Source organism: Lithobates pipiens, unplaced genomic scaffold (genome assembly GCF_037356315.1).
Source record: "Lithobates pipiens isolate NorthernLeopardFrog02 unplaced genomic scaffold, aLitPip1_a1.2 Scaffold_16, whole genome shotgun sequence".
In the NCBI taxonomy this organism is placed as follows: Eukaryota; Metazoa; Chordata; class Amphibia; order Anura; family Ranidae; genus Lithobates; species Lithobates pipiens.
In genome coordinates, this window is record NW_027507748.1 from 530,546,644 (window position 1) to 530,569,555 (window position 22,912).

Genomic DNA, 22,912 nt, shown 5'->3' on the forward strand with positions numbered 1-22,912 from the left:
ATTCAGCACTGGAGCACTAGGATGGCTCAGAACCCTAGCTATGTGTTGGAGTTGGGAGGCTAGACAGTACAGTCATGGATTTGGAAGTGCCATCCATCCTGCCTCCTTAGAATGCTGCAACTGTTCCAATTTTACCCTTGCTGTTGAGTTTAGCCAAATAAGGGACCTAAAAATGGAGTTAATAACCCTTCTCTCTTTTTTTTTTTTAAAGCAGGACAATCATGGGGGGGGGGGGGGGGGGTTGTGGAGTATATAAAGGAGCTGTGGCATCAAGATAATTTTGATCAAATTTATCCTGCCCACCAGAGATAGTTTCAATCTAGACCACACCTTTACCCGATCCCTGCAGTGATTCAATAGAGGGGGCAGATTTAAAGTGATATATTCTAGAGGGTTAGGTGTAGCCTATATCCCCAGATAACTGAACTCCATGGAAACGGGGATGTCTAGTAGATTTGTCACCTGCGGGCCTGATTTCTTATTTATTGGCATGAGAGCGGACTTGGTACAGTTAATCGCTAAAACTGAATAGTGGCCAAACTTTCAGACAACAAGGAGCGTAATGCCCTGTCCCCCATATTATCGGAAGTGGATTGTAGATTGACAAATAACCTGTGTAAATTTATGGCCATAGATTTCTGAGACTTGAACCCTGCTTGATCCAAATAAATTATGGAAGCTATAACCTTGTTCAGTCTTAGGGCCAGCACCTTGGCCCTTTTTTTCATGTCTGATTGCAGAAGGGATATTGGCCTTGGTCTAAAGGGTCCTTGCCAGGTTTCAATACTAAGACTATAATGGCTTTAGTCATAGAGGGAGGAAGGCACCCGGTTGTTTTGGCAGCATAAAATATCCCCAACAGTCTATACAATAGCTGTTCCCCATATTGATATACACCTCGGCTGGGATACCATCCGGCGCCTTGGCGTTAGAACATTCTGGTCACTATCTGTAGCTCCTCTAGTATCAGGGGAGCATCCAGTTGTTGTCGATCTGTGTCTGATAGAGTAGGTAGCTCAACCCCTTTAAGATATGCATGTAAGGAATTGTTAGTGTAGTTCTACTGAGAAAGCTATAAATCTGAATAATATGAACTAAGAGCCTTCATAATAATTTCCGGGGAATTTGTCACCTTTCATATCCGATGCCCTTAAGGCACCAATGGATGGCGATGTCTGTTGAAAATTGGCAATTTTAGCTAAAAGACGACCAGTATGTTCACCCTAAAAAAAAAACAGTTAACCCAAGGTACACAGAGGTACATCCAGGTGACCCAACTGAAATTCCAGCATCACCCGCAGGACCTAATGACTATACAGAGGTGGGATATATAAAAAAGGCAAGTATACAGTTCAAAGAAAACAGGCGGCAATGTAAAATGACATATCTTCCCTCGGTATCCACCTCACTATTCCTGGTGGTCTAGTGAGCCATGTATCGACACACTCACCCCTCTGGAAAAGGAGGTGTGGAGTGATGAGCCTTGCCAACCCACTGGAATTTGAGGCAAGACGGAGTCAGGGGGTGAGGTGAGTCTACTGTAATGCACAGATAGCAGGGAGATATTTTCTCAGAGATGTGGAAACCATTGTGCCACCGCTGACATCCGTTGCTCCATAGACTAGCATGGAGCACCCCGTTCAGGTCCACCGACAAAACTGGCAGGCGGACCTGAACGGTCCGACAGTGTGACAGGGGCCTTAGTGTAAAGATACTCTACACTGCCTCATAAAGACACCAGTCAAAGCTGGGTTTATAAGATATTTTCCACTCTGTGTCCTTGCCGCCCCTTGACACCTTTGGTGCAATTAAAACTGCAGACCCAGGTGGTAGATCAGCTCTGTCAGGAAATTGCCAAATACAAGCTGTTCTTCAAATGCAATTTCATGGAAAAAATACACTTTTAATGAACTGCAAAAAAACACTATATACAACCCAATTTATTGGTAAAATATAAAAAATTGATACCTAACATGTTACGTCTCAAAATTGCACATGCTCGTTTAAATGGCGACAAACCATTTATATGTAATGGGATGGAGGCACTTTTTTACTATTAATATTTACATATTTCGGTCTGCAAGTGGCTACTTTTGAACCAGGTGGCACGCTAGCTAGCTGGTAAACTGTGACAAATGTGTGTAGAATACTAACAAGAAGGCAGGATGGAAGAATGATCACATTTTGGACGTTTTTTTTGTCCAGACTTCAGGGATTCCGCAAATGGTGCTCAGTAGTATTAACTGACATGGGCCCCTTGTCTGCATAGTCCTTTTAACAGAAAAGTTAAACATATAGCCTTTAAAATGTGTGTGTGTGTGTGTGTGTGTGTTTATATATATATATATATATATATATATATATATATATATATATATATATATATATATAATCTATCTATCTCTCTCACACACTCAAGTCTGTACCTATTATTTATAACGACATTTTATAAAGTATTGTTGTTTTCATAGATACACCTTTTTATTGTTTAAAGCCATCTAGCTGTAATGTCCATCCAGGGTTGTAGTCCATAAATCCTCTTTACAATTTGGTTAGAGAGCTGTGCTGCATTGATTAGTGAGTAGACTGGATCCTTAGATAGGGTTCTTCTGTCTCATACTTCAGTGTCATAATAACCACAGGAGAGAGTTTCAGTTCAGAAGGTTTATCTTACATGATTTTCTCATACAGAGAATCTTTTACTGAATAATAGAAGTGCTGATCCCTGTGGGGAAGCTTTATTTTTATCCCTACCTGACTATATGAAATAATATTAAAACACCCAGAACAAAAGTAACCAAGGTTTTTATTCAATAACGAGCTGCAATTAGTTTGCATTTTCCTAACTAACTAAATTACATTCATAATACAAATGTTGTCCTGAGGTTATGAGTTTAATGTATATCATATTACTAACATGTTTGTTCTATTTGGTTTAGCATTCATTTTAACACAACATATTCATACAGAGAGCCTTATTAAATGATGTGGATTTTTCTAGGTCGCTTTGCATTCCAGCTGTGGAAACCCTTGTGTCAAGTTATTGTAGAGCATGCAAAGAAAATCTCGACTCCGGTAAGTGTGAATTGAGTTTTTTCTTCCAAGTAAGACAGAACAGTACAAGCCTTCATTGTATATCCCAGATTCAGTTTCTGATCACGTCCAGGAGTGTGATTTTGTTACATTGCTGTGATTTCTGCAACATGGATTTGTTTTCTCTTTCTGTAGGGCCTTTCTTATTACTACAAAGGCGGATTTGAGCAGAAAATGAGTAGGCGAGAAGCCAGTCTAATTTTAGGCATCAGGTGGGTGTCTTTCTTGTGTTTTTCCTTGACATAGGAAATGAATATACTAAGCATCAGTTAGGAAAGCAGTGAAATTAAAGTTCTGTCCACTAATTAAGCGCTCTTTAAAGGATTTATGCATATCATGTTTATATTCAGTTAAATGCTTTCTTGAAATGTGTGCAAGTACACCCTAGATATCCATCTACAGTGGCAAGAAAAAGTATGAGAACCCCTTGGAATTAACCGCCTGTGTCAGTATTTTGCCATGAAATGTGATCTGATCCTCATCAACATTACAACAATAGACTAACACAATGTGCTTAAAGTGGTTATAAATGCAGAAGGTTTTTAAAGCTTTCATTCATGTAAAAAATCTACTGTGTTTAGCCACCTTAAACATTTGAGCCCAATCTCAATCCAGGGCTATGCCCAATAGCAGCGGTTCTCTCCTCACTGGACATGGAGGCAGCCATTGGCTCCAGCTGTCAATCACAGCCTGCATGGAGAGAGTGGCATGCTTACCCCCGTACAGATTGCTAGGGGGGCACTGGCGGGGGGATACTTGCCTTAAATGGTTTTGCACAGAGCAGCCCCGAGCCTCCTTTTCTGGGGTCCCCCGCCTACTCTCCGGACCATCCCTCTTCAGTGAGTGCCCCCAGGGAAAGTGGCTTTTATTGACACAGGCCAGGCAATTTGGCCAAACCTCCCATTACCTCATCCTGGCGTATGATTGACAACAGCGGGAGCCAATTGTTGCCACTAATATCAATCTGCCCAGTGAGGAGGGAGGCAGCGGTGAGAGCCGCTGCTCTCGTACAGATCCCTGGATCGGATCAGGCTTGAGTAAGAATGGGGGGGACTCCTGCAGTACAGAAGTTTTTTTAGCTTAATGCATACAATGCAGAATCCTCAATGAGGTGAAGAACCCACAAGTAACAGAGGCTTGAAGACCTCGCTGCAACTGGAAAACATCCCTGTTTATGAGTCTGCCATACGTAAGCCTTTGAACCGGCAGGGTGTCTATGGCAGAACACAATGGAGGGAAGCCAATGCTCTAAAAAAACATTTCTGCGCACCTAACATTTGCCAAAGGGCACCTTTTCAAACTGCAACAGTACTTGGAAAATGTTTTGTGGACTAATGACCTAAAAGTTTAATTATTTGGGAAGAATACTTGGAACTCAAAAAACATGCCAACGGTGAAGTATGGTTGAAGAGACTATCATGATTTGGGCTTGCTTCACTGCCTTAGGGGCCTGGACCGGGACTTGTGGGGAAAACTGATTCCCAGTTTTACCAAAATATCCTACAGGATAATGTCAGGATGGCTGTCCACCAGCTGACAATTAGTAGAAGGTGGGTGATGAAGCGGGACAAATGACCCTAAGTATCAGAAGTAAATCCACAACAGACTGTCTTCTGAAAATTAAAATGCGCTTTTTGAAGTGGTCCAGACCTTAACCCCATAGAGATGCTGTAGAATGACGCCAAAAAAGCGATTCACACCAGATCTTCTACAAATGTGTCTGAGCTTAACCACGTCAGACCTGGAAGGATTTTTTTTGCCCTTCCTCACCAGAGCCTTTTTTGCGTTTCGACACTGCATCGCTTAAGCTGACAATTGCACGGTCATGCAACATTGTACCCAAACAAAGTTGACATTCTTTTTTTTTTTTTTTTATTTCCCCACAAATAGAGCTTTCTTTTGGTGGTATTTGATCACCTCCTGCGGTTTTTATTTTTTGCGCTATAAACAAAAAAAAAAAAGACAATTTTGAAACAAACAAAACTTTTTTTTTTTTTTTTTTTTTTTTTTTTTTTTTTACTATAATATCCCCAAAAAATATTTAAAAAAATAAAAATAAAATTTCTTCTACAGTTTAGGCTGACATTTATTCTTCTACATATTTTTGGTAAAAAAAAAAATCACAATGGTTTGTGCAGAAGTTATAGTGTCTACAAAATAGGGGATAGATTTATGGCATTTTTATTATAAATCGTAGCAGTAGATCCCTGTCATGTTGCTAGGCAGAACAGGGAAATTCCTTGTTTACATGGGCATCTTCTCCCTGCAATCATGGGATGCCGGCGAACATCGAGTTTGCGGGACTCGTGGACACGTTACCGCGCTTCTGCTCGACGGCAAATTTAAAGGGACGTACATTGGCGTGCAGTGGTGGGCAAGTGGTTAAGCAACGTTGTAAAGAGGAATGGTCATGCAGTTGTCAAAGAAGATTCGACCAGCTATGGTGGGTTTACTTCCTCTTTGTTTCCCTGCAAAGGTAAAGCATAATGGGCTACTATGCATCGCATAGTAGCCCATTACATGTCACTTGCCTGACACAGGAGCCAGCGATGTCACCGCTGTCCCCTCGGAGCGTCCATCTTCGTTACGGGTATCGTGGCTCTGGCTCTTTGATTGGCCGGAGCCGTGATGACGTCACTCCCGCACATGAGAACCGCCACTAACTGCATATCGCCGTTAGCAGCAGCATGCTCAGTGCGCCTGCGTGCTGCTGCCGTAGACAGCGGTGCCTGTCTTTTGGCAAATATCTCCTAAACCGTGTAGGTTTAGGAGATATTTCTTGGAATTACAGGTAAGCTTTAATCTAGGCTTACCTGTAGGTCAAATTGATCTGTAAGGGTTTACAACCACTTTAACTTCAATGGTTTAATTACTTTTTCCTCTACCACTGTGAATGTTTTGATGGGTGTGTTCAATAAAGACACGAGAAATTAGAATTGTTTGTTATTAGCTTAAGTCTGTTGTGTTTGTCCATTGTTGTGACTTGGGTGAGGATCAGTTTATGGAAAACTATGGCAGAAAACCAGTTAATTCCAAAGGGGGCTCACATACTTGCCACTGTATATATTATATAAGAAATGAACAGAGCTCTACTCCTGTTTATTGTTTTTATACTTTTTAGTTGTTGCTCCTACTTTTTTCTGTGCATTTAACATACTGATGTGGTTTCCAAAACAATTATCTGACCCCATAGCAATTCCAAAGATTTTCAGAAACGTATTCAACACTTCTATCAGTTGGGGCTAAAACCTCCAATTTAATTTTAAGGAAAAAAAAAAACTTACATTTAAATGCCCATCAATGCAGCCTTGCCGTTTTAAAAACAGCGCCGTCGAGATAGAGCCGGATGTACTGTGTATCTCGGCGGTGCTCGGTAGCTCTCGCCAGCTCATGCGGGACTGCGTGTTATACGCAGATAAATACGGTAACTATAACTTCATCACCAATGCAAAGTCCCACAAATCTGTTTTAAACCTGCTGCGTTGCACCTGAATTCTGAGCAGAGTTGCCACTCTGGGCTAAGATGAAATGTTGCAGGGGGCATGGCTATCACCATTGACACTGCTAATTCACAAGTCTGTAGTTTGTCGATCAGCACCTGATCACAACTACTCTTGCCCACTGTTTCCTAGATTGTTAGCACTGCCTCTGTTGCTGAAACCCTCTCACTGTGAGCTGCAGTGTCTGGTAGCGAGAGCATGTGAAAGTAACCATGATCCCAGTTGAGGGGACTCCTGCATTCAAGGATCCCGCGGACAGGAAGGCCGAGGCGGTGGCTCATTCCTTGTTTACGGTTGTGGGGTCAGCCGTGCAACCTGTACTGGCATCCGCACTTGTGTCACAGACAGTGACTGAGTGGGCAAAACGTTTGCACAGCGAATTGGGAGAGCAACAGGCCTCCCCTGTCTGCGTGGAACTAGCAGACCAACTAGTGCAAGGCCTTAAGTACGTCTGTGACGTGGCCCTGGATACTCTCCCTCTGTTATCCAGGTCAGCTGTGGTGCTGAGGTGCCTGATTTGGCTAAAAGAAAGCCTTGGCGGATCTTCCTTTCCTTGGCGACCGACTCTTTGGAGCCTCGTTAGATGACATTATTAAAAACACTACTGGTGGTAAGAGTACACTACTCCCACAGGCCAGGAAAGCTAAGGAGCCACGCCGCAGGCAGAGGCCCTCTTTTTCCGCTCACAAACGGCTTTTTCGTCCGCCCGGTTCTGTCCCTGGAACCACAAGCCTGCGAATAAAAGTGCTACCGCATGAAGGTTTGCCCCCACCCATGTCTCTGGTGGGGGGTTGACTTCGGGAGTTTGCAGCCCGGTGGTCCTCCCAATTATCTGACCAATGGGTCTGCGATCTGATTTCCACAGGCTACAAGATAGAGTTTCTCTCTTTGCTGCCAGACAGATTCTTCCCCTCCAGCATACCCGTATCCCCGGTTTGCCGGGAGGACCTGTTGGGGGCGGTGAGGGACTTGCTGGATCGCGGGGTGATTGTACCAGTTCCGGAATCGGAACGCTTCTAGGGATTCTACTCAAATCTGTTTATGGTTCCCAAGAAGGAAGGGGTACATCCGATCTTGGACCTGAAAGTCCTCAATCACTTTGTAAAAGTGCAGAGGTTCAGAATGGAATCTGTTCACTCGGCAGTCGCTGCACTCCATCAAGGGGACTCCCTGGCGTCCTTAGACAACCAGGATGCGTACCTGCACATACCCATTTGCCTTCGGCATCAAAAGTTTCTGCGTTTTGCGGTCGGGGAAGCCCATTACCAATTTATGGCTCTTCCTTTTGGTCTGGCATCAGCCCGCCGAGTCTTTACCAAGGTAATGGCTCCAGTATTAGCGTTGCTGAGACAACGTGGGATCGCGATCGTGGGCTACCTGGACGATCTCCTGCTGAGAGCATCTTCCGCCTCAGAATCAGAGGAGGATATGGCGATCCCCATGCTGACCCTGCAAGAATTTGGGTGGCTGTTGAACCTGAAGAAATTGGTGATGGTACCCTACGCCCAGTTCCACACCAGAGTACTACAGAAGGAGATCTTGTTAAAATGGGACAAGTCTCGGCTGTCCCTAAATCGACAGATCCAGGTGAGCCAACCAGTCAGGAACTTTCTGATCTGGTGGCTGAGGTCCCCGGTGATTCAGTCTGGAAAATCGTTCCTTCCTCTGAAATGGACGGTGATCACTACAGACACCAGTCTATCCTGCTGGGGTGGAGTGATGGTGGTTGTCGACTCAGGGCCTCTGGTCGACGAAAGAATCCGAGTTGCTGACCAATCTGCTTGAATTGAGAGCAATCAGGCTGTGTCTCCACACATGGTCGGTGAGGCTTCAAGGGCGTCCGATCAGGATACAGTTGGACAATGCCATGGCTGTGGCATACATAAATCATCGGGGGGGAACAAGAAGCTCAACCGCTGCCCGGGAGGTCGCTCACATACTTCTGTGAGCCATTTACATCCTGGGAGTGGAAAACTGGCAGGCGGACTATCTGAGTCGACAAATGCTGGACCCAGGAGAATGGGTATTGCATCCGGAGACATTCAGGCTGCTGTGCCTGAAGTGGGGCACACCAAATGTGAATCTACTGGCCTCCCGTCTCAATCGGAAGGTGCCAAGATTTGTGCCCAGGACAAGAGATCCATGGGCAGACTCGTCAGACGCAGTGGTGGCTCCGTGGGATCAGTACCAGCTGATCTACGCCTTTCCTCCACTGAAGTTGTTGCCACATCTGCTTTGCAGAGTGGAAGCTGAGGGGATCCTGGTAATAGTGGTTGCCCCAGATTGGCCTCAGCGTCCCTGGTACACAGATCTGGTGCGCCTGATGGTAGACTCTCCCTGGCGACTGCCGTTGCGAGAGGACCTCCTATCTCAAGGTCCAATTTTCCATCCTGCTTTACCATTGCTGGCTTTAACGGCATGGCTATTGAGAGCCAGGTGTTGAGGAACTGGGGTCTTCGCACTCAGTAATTCCAACTATGTTGAGGACACGGAAATCTTCTTCTCGGAAGATATACCATCGTACCTGGAAGGACTACATCTCCATGTGTAAGGAGAAAGGATGGCATCTGTTCCTTTTCCATAGCAAGAATCCTGCTATTTCTCCAGCAAGGAGTAAACCAGAGATTGGCATTGAGCACCATCAATGGGCAAATCTTTTTTTAAATGACCCCTGGCATCGCACTCCTTAGTGGGTACCTTCGTTCAGGGGGTACGACATGTAGTCCCTCCGTTGCGCCCACCGTTGCCTCCATGGGATTTGAATCTGGTGTTGTCGGCACTTCAAAAACCACCGTTTGAAAATATCAGGGAGATTCCCCTGTTGACTCTTTCCCAGAAAGTGGTCTTTCTAGTGGACATTACATCGGCCAGGAGGGTTTTGGAATTGGCGGCCTTGTCTTGCAAGTCGCCCTATCTGGTCATCCACAGGGATAAGGTGGTGTTGCGTCCGCAACCATCTTTTCTATCGAAGGTGGTCTCGACTTTTCACATCAACGAGGACATTGTATTACCATCACTGTGTCCTAAGCCGAAGCACCCCAAAGAAGTGGCCCTTCACGCTCTGGACATGGTTAGGGCCCTGAAGGTGTATTTGACTGCCACGGCTCCCTTTCGGAAGTCAGACTCACTGTTTGTTTCCTTGGCTGCTCCAAAGACGAGCATGGCGGTCTCGTCGGCCACCATTTCCAGGTGGATCAGACAGATTGTAGTACAAGCCTATGCCTTGAAGGTGCAGGTGCCCCCCTTTCTGGTCACGGCCCACTCTACGAGGGCAATCGGACGTCTTGGGCCTTTCGACACCAAGCGTCGGTCGCTCAGGTGTGTAAGGCCGCGACCTGGTCGTCTGTCCATACGTTTACCAAGTTCTACAAGGTAGATGTCCGTGCATTGGCTGATGCTTGTTTTGGCGGCAACGTTTTGCAGGTGGCCGTGTAGTTGCAATTTAAATATGCAACCATTTTTTTTTTTTTTTTCCTGGTTTTTCGGTAAAAACGCAGTACTGTTATGTTAATGCACTGTTGCATTACTTCTGCAATTGGTTGCGGTCTTGGGGATCACTCCTGTTGAGGATACCCGGTTATTTGGTGGTGGTTTTTCCACGCACTGCTGTTTTTTGTGCGCCCCCCCCCCCCTCCTTTTCCTTTATTCCATAGAAAGTATACATTGAGGACAATATATTTAAAAAAGGAAAAAAGAAGAATTATAAATATTGTTTAGGTATAAATTTATATGTGTAAAGGTAAAAAAAACGGAAAAAGGGGATGGAGATAGATAGAGATTATATTTATTTATTTATATTAGTATACACATCTCCCCCCCAGTATACATGACACATTCCTCCCCTCTCACAAGGTGTCAGTGCCCCCCCCCCCTCCGGTGTCCTCGGGTTCTCTCGCCCCTTCATGGTGACAGCGGCTCCTCCTCTGTGTGCCGGGTGGTGTGGGGCAGAGTCTCAGTCCGGACGTGCCACACGTGACTCGGCCGACTCCTCCGAAGGGCACCTCGAAGCCGCGAGATGTTTGCATGCATGTGCAGTGCACACCCTCCAGTCACGGCAGCGCTGGAAGGCGGCCCGGCGCTCTGTGGTGGGTCTATCGGAACCCTGCTGGGTAGAGGGGGGAGGAGGAGCCGAAAACAGCGCAGACGTGGGTGGAAAATGCGAGCCGGCGTAGCTGCGTGCTCGCGAATGTGGCGCATGTGTAGGACACAGGAGGATACACAGGATTCTAACAGACCGGCAGGGAGGAAGGTGCGGACCAACTAATCGATAATGAAAATCGTTGACAACGATTTTCATTATCGGTTATTATTGATGATATCGATTAATCGTTTCAGCCCTATTCTTATATTTATATGTTTAGTTTGCAACAAGTACAGTAACACACAACTTCTAGCCATACAAGGACAGTGCCAGGAATTTGACTGTTCACTCTCGCACAGCCATTGTATGAGATTGCAGGCCACCCCCACCCGCAGCAAACTTCCCCAGATACAAACCTAAATAAATACGCAAAACTTATTTGGAAAAAATTGGCCACGACACCCTTATTTGTTTTAACCACTTGACCACTGGGCACTTAAACACCCTTCCTAACCAGACCAATTTTCAGCTTTCAGTGCTCTCACACTTTGAATGACAATTACTCAGTCATGCAACACTGTACCCAAATGAAATTTTTGTCCTTTTTTTCACACAAATAGAGCTTTCTTTTGGTGGTATATAATCACTGCTGTTTTTTTGCGCTATTAATCAAAAAAGACTGAAAACTCAAGTGTTGCAGAGTGCCAACAATGTGCAATACACACTGCGCAACAGAGTATTGCAGACTATTGGCACTGAGCAGCGCCGTGGGCACTTCACATCCAGCCCACAGCACTGCTGCCATCTCTCCCCCTCTCCGCTTCTCCCCTCTCAGCGTACCGATTGGTACAGAGAGGGAAGGGAGGAACCGGCGTCATGACGTGACGCCATCCTGAATACCTCTGTTCTTGCCTCTTAAAGGGGCAGCGACCTAAAGTAACTATACCACACAATATTAAATATACTTACTCCTAACCTGGGATGGGGAGTCTACAATTTCAAGAAAGTGGCCCCATATTATGCCCCCTTTTTTTCATTCTCCCAGTGGGGGTGGCCCCTCCGTGAGAGCACTGTGATTATTTCTAGCGGCTATAACAGCTATTGGCAATAATCACATGTAAAATCCAATCAACTTGGATACAACCAGCTTGTCGATCAATCAACCTGGGTCATTTCAGCCTGCCCATACTTTGTTCGAATCTCAGCCAGTTCTTGCTGAACTGTGGCCGGTGGCAGTCCCCCCTCATAAAGGTGTCTGTCTGGGGGTTTTCTAGTGTGCTGCCATTTTTACATGATATGTTGTATAACAAAGTATCATTTATTTGGATAGTTTTTGCATGACCAAGTAATTGACAGTCAAACTATCACAGCACTGAAAAAATGGCCTGGTAATGTAGGGGTATATACAGGCTAGTACTCAAGTAGTTGCGCACAATGCAAAACCATTCTATATTCTACTTTGTATACTTAATTTAAAATTGGGCTTCCTTAAGACATCAGCATCAGAGTATTCCTCTGTATAGCTACATAGCTGCACCCTAAACAGTGGAGAGAGGGAAGACCTTTTGGGATTGATTTACTAAAACTGGAGAGTGCAAAATCTGAAAAAGCTCTGCATAGAAACCAATCAGCTTCCAGGGTTTTTGTCAAAACATAATCGAACAAACTGAAGTTAGAAGCCGATTGGACACCATGCACAGCTGCACCAGATTTTGCACTCTCCAGTTTTAGTAATTCCACCCCTTTTGAGTCTATTCTCAACAGTCCTAAGCCCAAAACCTTCTGCTTTTGACCCCTTTAACACTGGAGGTGTTTTTCAGATGTTTTAGCGCTAACCATAGTACCTGTAAAGCCCCCGGAAAGTCTCATCTGCAATGTCAGTGTGAAAGCCCGAATGCTTTCACACTGGAGCTGTGCATTGGCAGGACACTAAAAAAGCCCTGCAAGGAGCAGCTTTTGAGGTGCTGTAGGAGCAGTGTATACACCACTCCTAAAGCACCATTGAAATCTTCAGCAGCACTTTATGGGCGCTTTTAAACCTTTATTAAGCTGCTATCGAGGGTTAAAAGCGCCCCGCCGTCGCCCGAAAAGCGACACAAAAACGACCGTAGAGTGCTGTTTTAGCTTTACCGCCGACGCCCGGCTGCTGGCAGTGTGAAAGGGCTCTTAATAAAAGTCAAGAAGCTTGAACACAGCGGGTGTTGGACTTTAGTGGAAAAGGATTGTATTTTGTTTTAATTAAAGTTGTGAAAGAATTACTGATTTAAAATATAGATTGTGTATGATTGTCATGGTCAGAATTTGAGCTGCAGTGTCTAACTCGCAATCAGTGAGGGCATTGAGGATGAATTGCTGGCTTAGCCACTTAAAGTTACAAATAATCCTTCTGCTTCAGTTAGACAGAACTGCATTAAATTAATCTGTAGAAGAAACAATTACTGAGTCAGCTAATTAATAGCTTAGAAAAGACAAGTGTCTTAATAGAATTGTATTTAAAATGCTCATGTAATGCTTTGTATTGACCACAAGATGGCAGAAGTCCTGCTTGTTTTAAAGTGTGAAGCTATAAAATGTAATTTACACTTGATAGTTCATACAGTTTATTGCAAAACTTTACTTTTACAGTCCATCTGCTAGCAAATCCAAAATTCGAGCAGCTCATCGGAAAATTATGGTTTTAAATCATCCGGATAAAGGTAAAATAATAGTATCCTCGCTTATTTTTGTTTTTTGTTTTACTTTGTTTTCATTAGTGGTTAAAACAACTAGGGCAGTCTGTAATGTTGACTGTTTAAGAACTATCATTACGGTTTATTTATTTTTACATTGTTCTGCCCCTTATGGCACAAAGCACATATAGCACAAGGTCCCATGTTGCTAGATATGTCCTAATTCTAGGTATGAGGCCATTTCTCTCCCTCTCATGGCTCACAACAGCTAGGAGGTTGAACAATTCATCATAGTGGTAGCTTGTCTCAGCTTAGAGCCGGACAAGAGGCTGGGGGTCATATAGTCATATAATGCCAACAGTTTGTGCAGCACTTTATAACATTAGGGCAAACCGTACAGTCGCAATAAAATTCAATACAGGAGGAATCCGAGGGCCCTGCTAGTTGGAGCTTACAATCTAAAAGATATTATATATTATAGCTCCCACTTCCCCTTGGGCCACCTAGATTACAGGATTCCATCCTGTAATCTTCTGGGACACATCACCAGGGCCGCTGATAAGGCAGTACAGCCAGCCCTCCAGTAGGGGGCCCGAGCCTCATCAGTCCAAAAGGGGGCCCGGACAACTGCAGGAGAGGAGAGCTGGCTGTTCTGCCTTGTGACTCCTGTGCTTTATCCCTATGTTCTACTTACTTGCCTGCAGTCCCTTTGTTTAGCAAGCTGTCCCATGCTGGCTTTATTCTCGGGCTGCATCCTGATTTTAGAGCAGCAGGGACAGCTGCACACTGTCTCTCTGCTTCTGCCTTGATATCATTACACTGCCCGTGTTCTGTGGGTCCTTAAACTCCCCCTCCCCTCCCCCTGTGATTGGCAGCGTTATCTTGCAAAGAAGACAGATTGAAGGTAAGAAGTTCTCTGCCTGTTCCTCCCTGATGAGTCCTGAGCTCTACTCCGTGCTCTGTGTGAATTGTGGCTGTAGGGTTTCAATGTTGTAGTTCTTCTAATGGAAAGGGGTGACTGAGGAAGGGGGGTGAAGCTGCAGAAAGTTCAGAATTCCAGCTGACAAACATCTCCACCAGCCACAATGCACCAGCTATTTCTATATGCCACTCCTGAGGCCCCATTCACACTTAGCATAGCGAGAACACGTTCCTGCATTTTTTTATTTATTTTTTTAGATTGTTTATACATAGGGCAGCCCATTCACTTGAATGGGCGCCCTATATTTGACAAACACACCATAAAAGTTCTAGAACATTTTCAGGCATGCAGCTTTGCAAGTTTGTCACATGACAAAATGCAAGCTGTTTTTGGGGTGCCATTAACAATTAACGGAACCACAAGCACTATGCAAGATTGCAGTGCATTTCTAAAATGCATGCAAAGCATGCGTTTCCCTTACCCTTTGTCACACGGTCAGGAAATACAAAGTGGGAATGCAGCCTAAGAACTCTTAGCCCCTGTGCACACGGTCGGAGATTTCCACAACCAAATCTGTCGGATTTTGTCCGATGGATCTTGTCCGAAACTGTTGCATACACACGGTCGGACAAAGTTGGTGAAAAAATCCGATCTTTCAGAACGTGATGACGTAATTTCTTTACGATGGGACTACGTTCAGGCTAGTAGCCAATAGCTTTGATGTAGGAATTTGATCTGAGCATGCGTGGCACTTGGTCCGATCAAAATTTTCTACACATGATCGGAGTATGTCCGATCGGACCAGTTGTTCGGGAAATATTTCCAACATGTTGGAAAATTGGGTCCGACGGATATTCCGACGGAATCAGTCCGATGCATACCACACACAGTCGGATTATCCGACGACACGGTCCGATAGGACACATTCCGACGGATTCTCCAACCGTGTATACAAGGGCTTACACATGGTTGGCTGAGCCGTGGATTTATCACCACCCCTAGCTGCACACCCAAATCCTAACAATACCGTCAGACAGGGCTGTACACATGATGTAGTTGCAATGTTTTACTACACAGCTGCGGCATTTTAACACAGGCTGCAGAGTTTGACAGGCAGCACCACCTATCAAACTTCCCATTGAATTCAATGGGGCCACTTTGCAACTGCAAGCCAAACACTTGGCTCACAGTTGCAGCCAGTCTCGCAAAGAAAAATGACTATTCAGCAATTTTTAAAAATTATAACAAAATACAGGTGTCAGGAGGCAGTAGTAGCAAGGGTATAATTTCTGCCATGGGTGCAAAACGGCATTGCTACCATCGTATTTTAGCAAAAATGTAATTTGATATTTTCTTTTTTTTCGGGGGGGGGGGGGGGCCCTGTCGGGTAGGCTGTATGGGGCCCTGTCATTTCTAACAGCAGCCCTGCACATCACAGACACGTTTCTGGGACACGCAAGCTTTTACAGCCGGATGTCCACAGTAGTATTGCCAGCGCTGTGGATAGGCGGCGGAAAGAATGGAGGGTTTGGGTGGCCATGTCGCTGGATTGTGGGACAGGTGAGTGTCTTTTTATTGAAAGCTAGAAGGTACTTTTTTTTTTGTTTTGTTTTTTGTAGCTGCTGACTTTTAATAAACACAAAATTGGCGAACTCCGCTTTGAATTAAAAATAACCTTGCTTCCTTAAAGTGTACTAATCTGGTGCACTACAGGGTACAGGCATTCACACACACTGCTGCTGGGAGGTCAGGAGGGATTACAATCCACAGCTGACAAACTGCCCTGTGAAGTTCCCTGTACTGTATCTGTGCCAGTGGCAGCTGGTGCTCAAATTTTTTTTGGGGGGGGGTCGCAAACAAACTGAAATATACTGAACATCCCCCATGAAACGCAGCCCCTGGGCCCATGAAACACAGCCCCTTGTGCCCGTCAAAGGCAACCACCTGTGCCCTTTAAATGCAGACATCACTTTACTAACCCCCCAACAATGCACGTGCTGCCACTGGTGCTGACAGTTTCTTGGCATTCATGTTTGCACCTTCCAGCACACTAGAAGTTTACAGTGGAATGTGCAAAGGGAAGCTTGGGGATCTGTCAGCACGGAGCGTGAAGTAGAGTACAAACACATTTGTACGCTACTTACTGTTGTTAAATTGACTTTATTTTAATAAATGCTGTGTTACAATGAATGATGTACCCCGCTGTATGTGCTTTTTAAAAAAATGTCACTTCAAATTTCACGGGGCAATAGCTGTGGCTGCCCAGCCGTCCCACCTCTTTCCACTCGTCTCTCACTTCTCTCCTGAGTCTTGACGTCAGCACGGAATTCTCAACCCCGCCCACCTCTCTTCTGATATGAGGGCTAGAGTCAGCGGGCGGGGCTAAGAATTACCTGCTGATGTCAGGACTTAGAAGAGATGTGAGAGAAGAGCGGAGAGAGGTATGCCGGACTGTCACATGAGAGGGATGTAGTGTCCTGTGAAATTCGGTATGAAGTGACATATTTTTGTAAAAAGCACATACAGCGGGGCACATCATTCATTGTAACACAGCATTTATTAACCACTTGAGACCCGCGCTATAGCCGAATGACAGCTACAGCGCGGATCTCCTTTTCCGGGAGTACGTCTATTGACGTAGTCCCGTGCACGAGCGGCATGCGCGCCCTGTGATCGGCGAGTCTATGAGACTCGCCTGATCACCGATCAGAGCAAGGGGTCGATCCCGGCCCCTTATCACATAATCAGCTGTCAGCCAATGACAGCTGATCATGTGATATAACGGAGCCGGTAATCGGCTATTATTCCTCCTCGCGCTGATCATCTTTATTGATGAAGGGGCAGGTGGGCACCACCCACTGATAGATGGGACTGATAGGTGGCACTGATAGGTGGCTCTGATGGGCGGCACTGATGGATGACACTTATGGGTACGGATATGTGGCACTGGGGTGATCGGCTCTTTTTTTTCTCCTCGCGCTGTCAGCGCGAGGAGAAAAAAAAGAGCCGATCACCGGCGGCCGTAATCGGGACATCAGTCCCGATCACGGCCAGCCCTGCCAGTGCCCACCTGCCAGTGCCCACCTGCCCCTTCATCAATAAAGATGATTAAAAAATAAGTGCCCCCCCGTCAGTGCCACCCAGCAGTGCCCACAATCTGCCTCAACAAAGATGCTGCACCCCAGTGCCACATATCCGTACCCATAAGTGTCATCTATCAGTGCCGCCCATCAGAGCCACCTATCAGTGCCACCTATCAGTCCCATCTATCAGTGGTACCTATTAGTGCCACCCATCCATGCCACCCATCCGTGCCATCTTATCTGTGCCCATCTTTGCCCATCAGTGCCGCCTTAACTATGCCTATCAGTGCCCACCAGTGCAGGCTATCAGTGCCCACCAATGCAGCCTATCAGTGCCGCCTCATCAGCGCACTTCAATGAAGGAGAAAAATTACCTGTTTGCAAAATTTTATAACAAACTATTAAACATGATTTTTTTTTTTTTTTTTTTGCATCTTTTTTTGTTTGTTTAGCAAAAAATAAAACTCCCAGCTGTAATTAAATACCACCAAAAGAAAGCTCTATTTGTGGGAAAAAAATGATAAAAATTTCATTTGGGTACAGTGTTGTATGCCCGCGCAATTGTCATTCAAAGTGCATCAGCGCTGAAAGCTGAAAATTGGTCTGGGACTGAGGGGGGTTTAAGTGCCCAGTAAGCAAGTGGTTAAAACAGTCATTTTAACAATACGCTCGGCACACTCACCCAGGAGGGGCGGGGCAAGTCGGGATGACGATTTTCCAGTCCTTATGCATCAATGCCGCATCGGAGACACCCTAATCGCAATGCAACGATTAATTTCAGCACCCCTAAATAAATTTAAAAATATATATATATATATATATATATATATATATATATATATATATATATATATATATATATATATATATATATATATATATATATTACAATTTTCTAAATGTTTTGTTCAGAATTAACTTACAAAAATATATATTAACAACAACTTTATCAGTGCCCATCAGCACAGCCTATTACTGCATGGGGATCACTGGGAGGAGAGCCAGCCAGATCACAAAAAGTGGGGATCGCCTGCTGTGAGACAGCTTTGATCTGAAACGCGAAGTTCCACCTTCTGGACTGGCTCTACGATAGATGTCACATTACTTCAATTTCCCAGCATTAGACCAGTGTACTGGCTATCATAGGAGGCGGGACTTTGACAGCGGCCGGCGTTTCAGATACAAGCTGTGTCACTGCGGGAGATCCCTGCTCTTTGTGATCCGGCCAGCTCTGCTCTTCCTTTACTTTCCCTTCCCCATGCTTTTATTTCCACTCACCAATTATATATAATAATCTGTTTGGATGGTTTATAAACTTTTACCAGTACTTATCTATTGGAAATAGGGGAGTTGCTGCCACTGTGGACCAATGGACATTTAATGGTCCACAGGCCTCTACCTGTCACTACCAGCTTCACATTTAGGCCTCATGCCCACGGACGTTTTTACAGCCACTTTTTTGATTGTTTTTTGCAGCTTAAAAATGCCTCTCCATGTTAGCCTATGGCCTCATGCCCATCATGGCGTTTTTGAGCTGTAAGTGGCATAGGTGTTTTTAAGCTCCAAAAAAACCCAGGACCAGTGCTTTCTGAGGCTCCAGCGCTAGAGCTGTAAAAACACCAGCTGCTGGTAAAAGGTGTTAAACGCAATTTTTAATGGGGCTTAGCGCTGTATACACAGCATTATGCACCATCCCGTGTTTCTCTGTCTCTATTCAAAATCAATGGTTCCCTATGCGAGACAAATTGATTTGAATAGAAGTCTCTCACCAGAAATCGGATCAAGATGATCCAACTTGCAGTGCAACTTGTTTGCTGAGAATCTCGAAGGGGAACCCCAACAAAATTTTGCACGAGGTTCCCCCCAAGATCCATACCAGACCCTTACCTGAGCACGCAGCCCGACAGGTCAGGAATGGATGGGATGAGCAAGCGCCCTCTCCTGGACCATACCAGGCCACATGCCCTTAACATGAGGGGTGGCTGCTTTGGAGCAGAGTGGGGCTGTGCCGCCCCCCCCCCCCCCCCCCAAAGCACCTTGTCTCCATGTTGATGAGGACAAGGGCCTCTTCCCAACAACCCTTGCCCGGTGGTTGTTGGGGTCTGCGGGCAGGGGGCTTATCGTGACATCGTAAAACAAGGGGCCCCCCGGATCACGACCCCTCATCCTAGGTGAATGAGTATGGGGTACATCGTACCCCTACCTATTCACCTAAATGTGTCAAAAATAAACACACTGCCCTGGTTTTTAAAGTATTTTATTAAAGCAGTTCTCTCTCTCTCTCTCTCTCTCTCTCTCTCTCTCTCTCTCTCTCTCTCTCTCTCTCTCTCTCTCTCTCTCTCTCTCTCTCTCTCTCTCTCTCTCTCTCTCTCTCTCTCTCTCTCTCTCTCTCTCTCTCTCTCTCTCTCTCTCTCATCTTTTGCTGGGTCTTCTTCCCCCTGTTCTTCTTCCGATGTTGACATGACGCAATCTCCCTGTGTAATGCTGAGTCCGCCGTGTGCAATTACTTATGACTTAGAGGACATTCCCCTTGTGATGTCATCCCCCGGCGCATTATGGGGTGATAACTTTACAAAGGGCGTGCCCTCTAACTACGTCATTGGGTGGCCCTGCCCCATGCCAATATAAGTCATTGCACGCGGCGGACCCAACATTACATCGTGAGATCGCGTCGACAAAGTAATTTTTATTATAGTATTTTTTTTATTTTTTTGACACTCCCAGTTTCAGTCTAATGTAAATGGGCCTTTACCGGCCTGTAAAATATCTGATTAAACTGATCTTGGTTTGCTCATCGGATGCTTTTAAGGGCAGAGGAGAGATATGCGGTCTAATAGACCCCAGATGTCTCAGTAAAGAGTAGCCGTCACTGCCCATACTATAACAAGGCATGTTGCTCAGCCTTTGGAATAACAATAAAGTTGTTAAAAAAATAAATAAAAATTAAATAACCGATTGCTGACCACGCTATAGCCAAATGACGGCTGCAGCGCAGTTGGATAACTCTGGAAGGGCGTACATTGACATCCTCCCAGAATCCCGCTCTCACATGCACCCGGGAACATCTGTGACCATCACCGTTTACCACGTGATCGCTCCTTTAAATGAAGGAACGATCACTAGTAAATAAACCGGCATCACTTCCTGTTCCTCTCCCCCCTCCCTGCACCTATTGGTACAGTGCTAGGGGAGAGGGGAAAGATCGGTGGCAGCAGCAGCGCTGTGGGCTAAATATGTAGTGTCCACAGCGTTGATATGTGCCCATTGCAGCCTCCTCCATCCAGCCATCCGTGCTCGGCATACTCATCCATCCATCCTCATCCATACTTTGCTTACTCATCCATTCATCCTCATCAATACTCGGCATACTCATCCATCCATCCATGTTCAACCATCCATACTCTTCCATACCCAGCATACTCATCCATGCTCAGCCAGCCATACTGAGCATACTCATCCATCCATCCATACTGAGCATACTCATCCATTCTCGGCATACTCATCCATCCATCCATCCATCCATGCATGCTCAGCCATCCATACTGTGTATACTCATCCATCTATCCATACTGAGCATACTCATCCATCCATCCATGCTCAGCCATCCATACTTGGCATACCTGCATACTCATCCATCCATGCTGAGCCATCCATCCATCCTCAACAATACTCATCCATCCATGCTCAGCCATCCCATCCACCTCATCCATAATTAGCCATACCAATCAATACTCAGCCATACCCAGCTGTACCCATCTGGTTCCTCTCTCCCCTCCCGGTACCCATTGGTACAGTGCTAGGGGAGAGGGGAAAGATCGGTGGCAGCAGCGCTGTGGGCTAAATATGTAGTGTCCACAGCGCTGATATGTGCCTATTGCAGCCTCATCCAGCCATCAATCCATCCATCCATGCATGCATGCATGCATGCTCAGCCATCCATACTAGTCAAATTAGATTTGTAACTTATGCCCCTAGAACACCTGACGGTACTCCCTGCATGTTGGGCCTCTGTATGTGGCCACGCTGTGGAAAAGTCTCACGTGGTATGTTAGAAACATTGTGTAAATGGACAACATTGTGTAAAAAGAAATGGGTTTTCATTTTCTTTACACATTTTCCAAAAACGTGTAGAAAATAATGACATGTTCAAAAGTCTCACTACGCCTCATAGATTATACATTGGGGGGTTTTCTTTCCAAAATGGGGTCATTTTTGGGGCGTTTCCATTGGCCTGGTTCTCCAGGACCTTCAAAAGTAGTGGTAGTAGTAGTAGTAGTCGTAGTCAAATTATATGTGTAATCTCCAAGAATGCCTGATGATGCTCCCTGCGTGTTGGGCCTCTGTATGTGGCCACGCTGTGTAAAAGTCTCAAACATTTGTGTTGCCATACTCAGGAGAAATAGTAGAATGTGTTTTGGGGTGTAATTTGTGCTATGCATATGCTGTGTGTGAAAAATAACCTGCTAATATAACAATTTTGTGAAAACAAAAAAAAGACAAAAAAAATCTTGATTTTGCAAAGAATTGTGGGAAAAATTACAACTTTAAAAAACTCGCCATGCCTCTTACTAAATAACTTGGAATGTCTACTTTCCAAAAAGGGGTCATTTCGTGGGGGTTTTTGTACTTTCCTGGGTTTTTAGGGTCTCGAGTAATGAGATGGGCCATCAGTACTTCAGGTGTGATCAATTTTCACCGTAGCTTGTGGACTCTAACTTTCATAGAGACCAAATAATATTTCACTGATTTAGGTTATTTTCATCAAAAATATGTAGCAGTGTAAATTTTGGCCAAAATATATGAAGAAAAATTACTAATTTGCAAAATTTTATAAAAAAACTAAGAAAAATGCTTTTTTTTTAACAGAATTTTATGTCTTTTTTTTTATTTATTTTTTATTTTATAGCGCAAAAAAAAAAAAAAAACAGCGGTGATTAAATACCACCAAAAGACAGCTCAATTTGTGTGAAAAAAGGACAAAAAATAGTATAGGTACAGTTTTGCATGACTGAGTAATTGTCATTCAAAATGTGAAACTTGGTCTGGTTAGGAAGGGGGTTTAAGTGCCCAGTGGTCAAGTGGGTAATGACATAAAAAAAAAAAAAAAAGTAAGCACCCCCACTCTGTGCTTGCTCACAAAGGTGGAAGCATATACAGGCGGCGGTTGCAGTGTTGGGAACATGTTACATTTTCCACTCTAAAATTGGGTGAAACATGTTCCCAAAGGTGAACTTATGCTTTAACCACTAGGCGTCCGCTCTATAGCCGAATGACGGCTGCAGAGCGGATGCCAATTGCTGGGAGGCCGTCCCTGGACGTCCTCCTCCTGTTTACTTCCGCAATGCGCGCGCATCAGGGAAGTTCTGTGCTGGCCATGTCCCCCGGACACAGCCAGTCACAGATCGCTGTAAACGCCCAATCACAGCGGCCGTTTACAGCGTGTGTGAGGAGGGAGAGCTGAACGGCTGCAGCGGCCGTAAGTAATGTCCCCAGTGTGCCATCTGTCCCTTGTATGGCTGTGCCATCTGTTATCAGTGTCACCAATGCCACGTATTAGTGCCATC

General features: G+C 45.1%; 1 protein-coding gene across 1 annotated transcript in view; it reads left to right on the plus strand.

Moving 5' to 3' along the window:
- The window catches only part of DNAJC15 (DnaJ heat shock protein family (Hsp40) member C15), a 75,205-nt gene that overhangs the window by 37,535 nt on the left and 14,758 nt on the right, over positions 1-22,912 (plus strand). The window contains exons 3-5 of the mRNA XM_077483197.1: positions 3,002-3,075; positions 3,229-3,305; positions 13,300-13,370. Of these exons, the coding sequence (XP_077339323.1) occupies positions 3,002-3,075; positions 3,229-3,305; positions 13,300-13,370 (222 nt within the window). The remainder of the gene's footprint in view (positions 1-3,001; positions 3,076-3,228; positions 3,306-13,299; positions 13,371-22,912) is intronic.